Below are 10,599 nucleotides of genomic sequence, written 5' to 3'. Positions count from 1 at the left end.
TCTCTACCTCTTCGAGATTAGGCTTGATACTTACTGGGTACACGTTATTTTCGTACTCATACTGCACTTGCTGCACATTTTATTGTGCAGGTACATATATGTATAGCGGCTTTGTGGGCGCAGAGGTGTTATAAAAATTGTGGGGACATAGGTGAGCTGCATTCTATATTACGATCCGCAGCTAACAGAATCTCCTTCAGAGTTATTATATTTTCCTGTCTAATTTGTATTCTGGACAGATGCTGTATTTTATTTTAATTCTCTAGTAAATGCTCATGCACTTGTGACACCGAGTTTTGGGAATGGTTGTGAATTGTTTAGAAATTTAGCTGCAAAAATATTTATCATTTACTCTATGAGTTTTTATCTCTACAATTTTATTAAAGAAATTTTTATTTCAAAAATACTAAAATGGGTAATTAAGTTAATTAATTATGGCTGGCTTGCCTGACAGTGGTGTCCGGCGCCATCACGACCTTTTGGATTTTGGGTCGTGACAACACACACACACACACACACACACACACACACACACACACACACACACACACACACACACACACACACACACACACACACACACACACACACACACACACACACACACACACACACACATATATATATATATATATATATATGCGCAACCCACATATATATATATATATATATATATCTCGCCTTGTCACGCCGCATGTGCAAATATCAATAGTAACAATAGCACGACAGAAACCTCGTGCAACCCCATAACAAAGAGATGTCAACAAAGGGCACTTGTCTCGCCACATGCGCAACCCACATATATATATATATATATATATATCTCGCCTTGTCACGCCGCATGTGCAAATATCAATAGTAACAATAGCACGACAGAAACCTCGTGCAACCCCATAACAACAACCGCATGGCAGAAACCTCGTGCATCACAATAATAACAATCGCACGGCAGAAACCTCATGCATCACCACAACAAATACAACAACAACAATGGCAATAATACATAGTATGACAAGTAAATCAACTCAAGAACTTTTAAATCACAGGAAAATATGAGACCAAATCACAAGGAATAACCACAGTAAAGAATGCTAGGTGTAAAGAGAACAACTCAACAAAGGGAAACTAATGTGTATCAACGATCCCACAATATTCATTTCAACAACAGGGAAACTAACTTGTCACGCCGCATGTGCAAATATCAATAGTAACAATAGCACGGCAGAAACCTCGTGCAACCCCATAACAACAACCGCACGGCAGAAACCTCGTGCATCACCACAACAAGTACGACAACAACAATGATAATAATACAAAGTACGACAAGTAAATCAACTCAAGAACTTTTAAATCACAAGAAACGGTAGAACCAATTCACAAGGAATAACCACAGTAAAGAATATTAGGCGTAAAGAGAACAGCTCAACAAGGAAAAACTAATGTGTAGCAACGATCTCACAATATGTATTTCAACAACAGGGAAGCTAACACGAGTCAAATAATATAGGATATCTAAACTTCATTTAAGGTTGAGAAATTACGAAGGGTATTCAACAATTCAATTCAGGATAAGCAACGTAAAGATAATCATAACCTCAATTAAGACTGAACAATTATAGGATGAGATAATAATGATTCCAAATAAAGATAAGCAGATATAAAAAGATAGCATGACAATAGAAAAGGTAAAATCTTCAGTTAAGTCAAATAAGAGTGAATCCTGAAGCAATTAATTCAAATTAAAGCATGTAGAGGTGAAACTAGTAAATAGGAACTTAATCATATCAAGAACAACTTCATACTGAGTGAATATAAGGACCTAGGCACCCTAAAAGGCTAACTTTCCACAAATAAGTCCGAGTACGCACTCGTCACCTCGCGTACATGGACTGCAATCAACATAGAAGACTCAAATCCTAAGGGGTAGTTCCCCCACACGAAGTTAGGCAAGATACTTACCTCGAACCAAGCTCAATCAATCCGTAAGAATGCCCTTTTCTCAATTATCCGACTCCGAATGGCCCAAATCTAGCCAAACACAATTGCATATCATGAATAAAACCATAATAGACTCGTCTAATTAATAAAATCAATACTTTAATAAAAATTTCGAAATCCGCCCTAAAAAAGTCGACTCGGGCCCACGTCTCAGATTCGGGTAAAAATCACAAAATACGAACACCCATTCACTCACGAGTCTAACCATATAAGAATTACTCAAATCCGACCACAAATCCTTTTTCAAAACTCGAAATCTTTATTAAAGAAGTTCTTCCAATTTTTCCCAATTTTAACCCCAAAAATCTGAAATTAAAGAGGAAATTAATGATAGATTAGTGGAATATAACCAAAATGGAGTATAGAATTATTACCCAATCGATATCTCTGAAACTCCCTCAAAATCTCATCCAAACCCGAGCTTCCAACTCAAGTTTTTGATAAAATGGCAACATCCCCATTTTTTGGAAACGATATAAGTCTGCCTAGGTCTTTAAGCATCGCGAACGCGGAGAAAGTTTCGCGTTCGCGAAGAAGAAAAGTGAAGGCTGCCAGAAGACCCTTCGCGAACGCAAGAAAAGGGTCGCGAACGCGAAGCAGAAAGGACAGGAACCTATGCGAATGCAAAGAGGACACGCGAACGCGAAGAGTAAATGATCACCAGCGCTCGGGACCTAGTTCCTACTACGCGGAAGGAAGGATGCGAACGCGAAGAAGGAAAAAGGCTAACCTTCGCGAACGCGAGAGCTTGAACGTGAATGCCTAGGAAGAAATATTTGGCGGGCCAGCAGAACACTACGCGAATGCAAAAGGCACTTTGCGATCGCGAAGAAGAACATCAGATGACAGAAAACAACAGTTCAAAATAGGAGGAAATGACCCGTGGCCCATCCGAAACACACCTGAGGCCCTCGAGACCCCGTCTAAACACACAAACAAGTTCCATAACCTAACACGGATTCGCTCGAGGTCTCAAATCACATCAAACAACGGCGAAACTACGAATCACACCATGAATCGAACTTATAAACTTTTAAATCTTCCAATTTCTAAAACACGTGCCGAAACCTATCAAATCAACCTGGAATATCGTCAAATTTTGCAGGCAAGTCTCAAATAACATAACGGAGTTGTTCCAACTCTCGGAATCGCATTCCGACCCCGATATCAAAAATTCCACTTCGGGTCCAAATCTCTAAAAATTTGACTTTCGTCATTTCAAGCCTAAATCAGCTACAGACCTCAGATTCACAGTCTGGACACGCTCCTAAGTCCAAAATCACCCAACGGTGCTAACAGAACCGACGTAACTCCATTCCGGAGTCGTCTTCACACAGTTCCGACTACGGTCAAAATCTTAAGACTTAAACTTCCATTTTAGGGACCAAGTGTCCCAAATCACTCCGAATCATCCGGTAACTAAATTCAACCACGCACGTAAGTCCATACATATAATACGAAGCTGCTCAGGGCCTTATGCCGCCGGACGGAACTTACATTCTAAAAACGACCAGCCGGGTCATTACAATATTAATATAATTTATTAAAATTTTATACTCATAAAATTAAATAGAATAATATACATATTTGTAGGCATCTAATATGAATCCTAATTATTACAAAGTACTAACAATTTTAAGTTTGACATTTTACTTAGACATATCGAGGGATTTATATTTTTACACTCTAATAAAGTGGTAAAAAATTAAATTTTAGAATTTATAATAATGCCATGTTGGTCAATCTTTATCTGTTGAAAATAAATTTTATATTGATAAAAATTTATAATTTAATAATCTTTATAATATTTAGAACTTTAAAATTAATTAAAATTTTCTAAATGAAATATCATATCATTCTTTTGTCCTTTGAACTTAGAATATTTATTTGATGAAAATATTGTTATAGTTAAACATTAAAAACTAGGAATGAACTAACACTAAGAATTTGAATCAAGAAAAATTATTTCCTCTAATGTTGAGAATAAATGATTAAGTTTTGAACTAATTTAACAAAATAAGTGTTTGAATCAACTTATTGGTTAAAGAATCAAATTCCAACTCTTTTATAAATTCATCATATAATTAATTACAAAATTTTTAATGTACATAAATTTATTTCCAGAAGAATAACGTTGAATATGAAAGAAATAAAAAAATAGAGCAGAATTAATTTATTTCCATAAATGGAGCATTGACAATCAATTAGTACAACTTATATAAGCTTAGCCAAAGTATAACTAGTCAAACTATTCTCATAAGTGGAATAAGTACAGCGACATCGAAAGTTCTCAGGTATATGCCTGATCAAGTTACTAATAGTATCAATATCACAATAATCTAACATCAACTTCCAAATTCAATAAAGCTCGGAACTTTTCTTACGTCAGAAGTGTTTTCAATTCACAGCTATGGCGATATCTCTTTGCTTCACTCCACTCACTTCCAACCCAAAACACCATCCAAGAATCCCCCTTTATAAACCCATCAACCCCATTACTCTAACAAGTCCAAAGATTCTAAGCCCAAATCTTAAGACAATAATTAAATGTGTTCCTGAAAATTCTCAGAATCTTGCTGTGATTTCAGCAAAACCCAGATGGGAAAATTGGTTGTTAACTGCAGCCAACCTTTTCCCTGTCTATGTAACGGTTGGTGGGATTGTTGCCTGCTTAAAGCCATCAACTTTTTCATGGTTTGTGAATTCTGGCCCTACTTCATATAGTTTGGCTCTTTGGTTTATTATGCTTGCAATGGGTCTTACATTGGAGGTCAAAGAGTTAATCAACTTGTTGTTGCAAAGGCCTCTTTCTGTGAGTACACTCTTGTTTTAGTGTTTCACTCCATTTACTCACTTGTGAATTTTATTACCCACTTCTTTAATTAGTTGTAGAGTGTGACTCGTTTTTGCTTTCTTTTGGTTCTTGATATAAATGTCCTAGTGAATTTTACGAATTCTTACAATCTTGATTGAAGCCTCACCCTGTGAAACACTTTTTGTTAGATGCCACATTTTGCTTGTCGTGGATTTTCCTTAATGAGTTATAAGTGGGTTTACTTTAGGTCCGATATTTGCTAGAAGTCTTTTACGCTTGTTAGAGATTTTCTATATGCCGATAGAAAATGTAGAGAACTTCTAGCGCTGGAGAAACTGAAATTTTCATAGTATTGGACTGAGACGGGCTTAAATGGAATGGCATGGATAGAGAGGATAGACGAATCCAACTTACTTAGGAATGAGGCGCTGTGTTGTTGTTTATGAGCTACAAGTATAATTTAATCTAATTCAGAAAATTTTGTTATCTTCTTTATGAATGCTATCACGGGGCAGGTCATAATTTGTGCTAATTACTCACAGATTCGTTTTGTTCTCTAATTTTTTCAAAAGAGTTTTTACCACAAATGGGGCATGGGGCCTGGGAAGGATAGTGTGTACGCGGATAGACCCTTGGCTCAGGAGCCACTTCATTAAAATTCAATTAATAGGACGGGTCACATGTGAGTTACTCACTACTAATATAACTTTCCGTTTTCCCCCTATTTGGAACAACTCTCATGTTAACATGTTTTCGAGTGAATAATAGTTGGCAATGTGATAGTACCAACTTGGAATGTATGACTACAATTACGTGGTACTCGCACTTTGTAACATTTAATTTAAGTTTTCAAACAAAGAAATATAGACATATCCACTTGGTCTGATATTTGGACTACAAATATGTGGCATTCACACCTTAGAACATTCAAATTAAGCTTTCAAAGAAAGAACTTTAGACATTTCCGCTTGGTCCATCATTTGGTTTAAGGACATGGTGCCTGGTGATTTCTTGATTTAATGAAGAGAACAAGTACTTTAATTTTGTTTCTTAAACTTTAATCAGACTATATCTTTGCATATAGGGAAATTTCTATAGGCTGAAACTCTTTGGTTTTTCCTCATATTTCTAGATTCTATTTGGTTGTGCTGCTCAATATACAATTATGCCAGCCTTGGGAATGATTCTCAGCAAAATTTTGGGTCTCTCTCCTTCAATTTCAGTTGGTCTAATATTGCTTGCTTGTAGCCCTGGAGGTACAGCGTCCAACGTGGTAAGGTGACTTTCTTCTGTAATTTTCTCCTTAATGGATCTAACAAGTCAAGCTTAACTTCCGAATGAACATGTTTAGGTTGTAGATGTCCAGTCGTTGCATATATGCAACGTTTCAGTAATGATGTGAATCCACAGTATGTTTGCTATTCTTTATGGTTTTCTCCACTGAGTTTTAAGTTGCATCTTTTGGTGTTTTTGTGGTCCCAAGTTATATGTCATTTACGGTCTTCATTTTTAGATTTCAAAATCATTTCATTGTTCTGCTTTTGATAAATTTTGGCCGACTTGTTCTGTTGAGACTTGAGAACTATTTCCCTTATTAATAATTAAGGGAACTCACCTCCTAATCCATTGCATTGTATGAATATACAATTAAGAATTGACATTGAGAATTAGAGCTAAAGGTAGATTTCATTTCAAATTGTTATGTGCAGTTTAAAACTGTATCACAAGAAATCCAATAAGGTTTGATAAATCAGGGAAGAATCCAGTGAGCTGAGAGCTACAACCACGAGAAGTCGTCAATAACTTCAAAAATAGAATATATTTCTCTGATACTTGTCTACCTTCCTTGACTTTATTTACCTTCAGGTTGGCTAATCTGATCGGATGGTGATGAACTTTTTCTGAAATGCTCCAATTTATCACTCATTAAGGCTGCCTTGTACCAGCAGCATCTTCATTTGGAAAAGGAAATCTTTTAAAGTTGACCATTTTCCTTCTTTTCCTTTGTCTCAAACTTCTTACATGAGTTTCTAGTTTTATAGCTTATGTTACCCAATAATTGGATCTAGACCACCACCACCACCACCAACAACCCAGTAGAATCCCACCAGTGGGGTCTGGGGAGGGTAGAGCGTATGTAGACCTTACCCATAGGGGTAGAGAGGCTGTTTCCGGGAGACCCTCGGTTCAGAGACAATAGATCCAAAACAACAACAGAAACTAGAGAAATCGTATCAGCAACGTGAGAGACAACAAATAAATGGAAGAGCAATAACACAAATACTATGCAAAAGTGTGAAACACAAAATAAACCGCTAGCAGTCCTAGACAAAACACTATCGGACTAGCCGGTACAAAGAGGAAAAATGCTCGACTATCCCTTAACCTACAACCTAATGCTCGACCTCCACACCTTCCTATCAACAGCCATGTCCTCGGAAATCTGGAGTCGCGCCATGTCCTGCCTGATCACCTCGCGCCAATACTTCTTAGGCTGCCCTCTACCTCTTCTCGTACCTGCCAAAGCCAACCGCTTACACCTCCTAACCGGGGCATTTAGGCTTCTCCTCCGCACGTGCCCGAACCAACTAAGCCTCGCTTTCCGCATCTTGTCGTCCATCGGAGCCACTCCCACCCTCTCCCGAATATCTTCATTCCTAATCTTATCCAGCCTAGTGTGCCCGCTCAACATCCTTATTTCTGCTACTTTCATCTTCTGGATATGTGAATTCTTGACTGGCCAACACTCAGCCCCATACAACATGGCCGGTCTAACCACCGCTCTATAGAACTTAACTTTAAGTTTCGGTGGCACATTCTTGTCACACAGGACTCCAGTCGCGAACCTCCATTTCATCCACCCCACCCCAATACGGTGCGTAACATCTCCGTCGATCTCCCCATCTCCCGACTCCCTGGATAGTTCACTGCTGTGCATAATTGTAATTGAAAAATGGTTCTTGATGGCCAAAGTTGATTTATTATGTGCATCGATGTGCTTATCTTGACTTACAACCTGCTGCGCTACTATATGCAGTGACGAATTATCTTTTATACTGCACCCGCATATAGTTCAGTGATGTAGTGCTGATGTTAGCTACTAATACTATTTTCAGTTGCCTTGTTGATTATACTCTATGATTGGACGTTGCATCTCTCCACTTTATTTTAGAAAATCAAAATTTTATTTTGAATTCTTGATGCTCGGTTAGTGTGAATTCTGTTTTAGCACTAAGAAGGAAGCCTGGAGCAAAGAAGGGGTAACTACCATGAGAGTTGAAGATATTGTTGTCTTTCTTTATACATTTTAGAGTGACATGTCACGAGGTATGGTATCATGAGGAGCAAATAGTCGTCTATATATGTTGAAAACAATCCCTTAAAATCACATTATCATGCTTTACGAAAAGGTGTCAATTCTCACACCACACATTTAGCAAGCATGCAAAATTGGTTAGTTCTCTGTATCCTTTCCTTGTGACAAGAAGTCCACTTCTGTTACGATGTTTCCTGTCTGCCACTTTCTTTCTTCTGATTGGAACATAAGCGTTTAACAAACTCATTTTTTAGGCATCGGGGGAGAACTTTGCTTTTTATTGAATGCACGCTCTTGTAGTATGATATTAACTAATTGATATCATGAATATATATTGGCTTAGACCATAAAGCTCACTACAAACTTTCCTTTTTGCTTCCCAATTGTGTTACAGGTAACCTTAATTGCACAAGGAGATGTTCCTTTATCAATTGTGATGACAGCATGCACCACAATTGGTGCAGTGCTTCTCACTCCCTCCTTGACGAAGATTCTAGCAGGAACTTATGTTCCTGTGGATGCTCTTAAGCTTTCCATCAGCACGCTTCAGGTTATGTCACTTCACTTTGTTCTGTAAATATATTGATACTTTTGATTCATCAAATTACCTATATGGAGTTTATGTTCCCTGATTTTAATAATTTATTTTTTCTTGTATTGCTTCATTTTTAGGTTGTGGTTGCTCCACTTCTTGTAGGTTCTTATATGCAGCACAAATTTCCGAAGGCGGTGAAACTTTTTACACCTTTTGCTCCCCTTCTAGCAGTCTTAGCTACTTCTCTTGTTGCTTCCAGGTTTAGTTGTTGATTCTGAATCATTTCCTCTGTGGTGATTGTTCACTTAACTGTCCTTTCCTGCTTCATTCCTTTCTCATTTTATTTTTTGTTTCCTTTTTTGCTCAGTATATTCTCCGAAAATGTTGGGCGTCTGAGATCTTCTGTGGTTGGCATATCATTCTCTTCCAATTTGCCTCTGCTCAATCGTGCTCAGAATGTGCTAACTAGTGAATTTGGGCTTGTTGTGGTCTCTGTAGCATTGCTTCATTTTGCTGGTTTCTTTGTTGGGTAAGATTATCCTTATTTCGTTGTTACACTCTATTGTCCTGATTTAGCATCCATGCAATATGTCATCTGATGAGATCTTCATCAGGTATCTGTCTGCTGCTTTGGCTGGTTTTGGTGAACCTCAAAGACGGGCTGTATCCATTGAGGTACGTTCCTGATTGGCTTAAGACACGTAGGCTTACTGCTTGGGTAAATTCTAGCCAAGCATGGAAAGATCACGTTGGTAACAAGTTTCTATTTTGTTCTTAGTAGCCCAAGACATTTTCTAATCAGTGTCTGTTTTTTATCACTTCTGAATGACCCATATTTCTCATGGATGACACGAATTTACCTATTAAATGGGGGAGGAGAAGAGAACCTACTGACCTTCAGCTCCTTCGGGAGGATGACTATATTCTCGGATATGTTTCCCGCTTTCATTAGTTCTAATTACTTGTGTTCAGATATTCCTTTTGTTGCAAAAACATTTTACTCAACGGATAGGAAGATCGCCTCATTATACTATTTCCCTTGCTACAACCTTGTACAAATTCAACTGAATTCGGGAAAGTTAGATAATTATTTCAAATCTTGTGAAACTTAAGTCATCTTCAACTAATGGTCAGTCGCAGCCAAATTGAGCCTTAATCAGAAAAGGAGCTTCTCCCTCTCTATCCCTTCTCAATAATAAATGCAGCCAATGATGTTCAACTTTCTGTACTTTTCTTGCAGGTGGGCATGCAAAATTCCGCCTTGGCTGTGGTTTTAGCAACCTCCCATTTTTCTTCACCGGCAGTTGCACTACCTGCTGCAACTTCAGCTATTGTAATGAATTTAATGGGTAGTTGTTTAGGTTTCTTTTGGAGATGTATCAGCCCTACTCAACCAAGGAGTAGTCTTGAAGTAGCTGATAAATCATGAATATTCATGTTGAACCATAGTTATCTGTTTCTCCTATTAGTATAACTATCAAAAAGAATTGTTTTCGCCATTCTCTGAGTTCATTTTGGAGGCCCTAACAAGGTTGAAAACTCATCAAGTCCTTGTAGCTGATCTAACTATTGGCTTTACAACCCAGGTATACAATTACAAACCTTCATAAAGCGCCTAGGAATTACACATATGAACTTCCACTATCCACAGACTCCCTACCAAAGCTGATTATTTTATCAACTGGATTCCTGTTCTTCTCCAATACTTGAAGATTACTTTTGTGAGAAAGTGGTGATCGGGGAAAGTACCGGAAGAAGGTGAAAGCATGTCTAAAAGACAGTCCGGTACACTAAGCTCATGTTAATGTCTGGATCTAGGGCAGAACGGACCATATTGGGGCTATTGTGCACAGCCGTACCTTGCATTCATGCAAGAGGTTGTTTCTTAGCTTGAACCCTGACCTCATATGGTCAGACGACAGCTACTCTTACTTC

At 37.9% G+C, this 10,599-nt stretch overlaps 1 protein-coding gene across 1 annotated transcript; it reads left to right on the top strand.

Moving 5' to 3' along the window:
- Positions 1 to 4,266: 4,266 nt before the first annotated feature.
- LOC107789989 (putative sodium/metabolite cotransporter BASS2, chloroplastic) lies at positions 4,267 to 10,176 on the top strand. The gene is made up of 7 exons (XM_016611871.2): positions 4,267 to 4,810; positions 5,946 to 6,086; positions 8,524 to 8,679; positions 8,802 to 8,923; positions 9,032 to 9,193; positions 9,279 to 9,339; positions 9,905 to 10,176. The coding sequence occupies exons 1-7, from the start codon at positions 4,409 to 4,411 to the stop codon at positions 10,091 to 10,093; spliced, it is 1,233 nt and encodes a 410-aa protein (XP_016467357.1). The 5' UTR covers positions 4,267 to 4,408; the 3' UTR covers positions 10,094 to 10,176.
- Positions 10,177 to 10,599: the final 423 nt, after the last annotated feature.

This window comes from Nicotiana tabacum, chromosome 19 (assembly GCF_000715075.1).
Source record: "Nicotiana tabacum cultivar K326 chromosome 19, ASM71507v2, whole genome shotgun sequence".
NCBI classification, from domain to species: Eukaryota; Viridiplantae; Streptophyta; class Magnoliopsida; order Solanales; family Solanaceae; genus Nicotiana; species Nicotiana tabacum.
This window is presented reverse-complemented; position numbering and strand designations above follow the sequence as displayed.

Coding starts and splice junctions, on each gene's coding strand:
- LOC107789989 (XM_016611871.2), top strand. CDS start 4,409: ATGGCGATATCTCTTTGCTTCACTCCACTCACTTCCAACCCAAAACAC. Junction 4,811..5,945: donor TGTTGCAAAGGCCTCTTTCT/GTGAGTACACTC, acceptor TCATATTTCTAG/ATTCTATTTGGTTGTGCTGC. Junction 9,194..9,278: donor TTTGCTGGTTTCTTTGTTGG/GTAAGATTATCC, acceptor GATCTTCATCAG/GTATCTGTCTGCTGCTTTGG.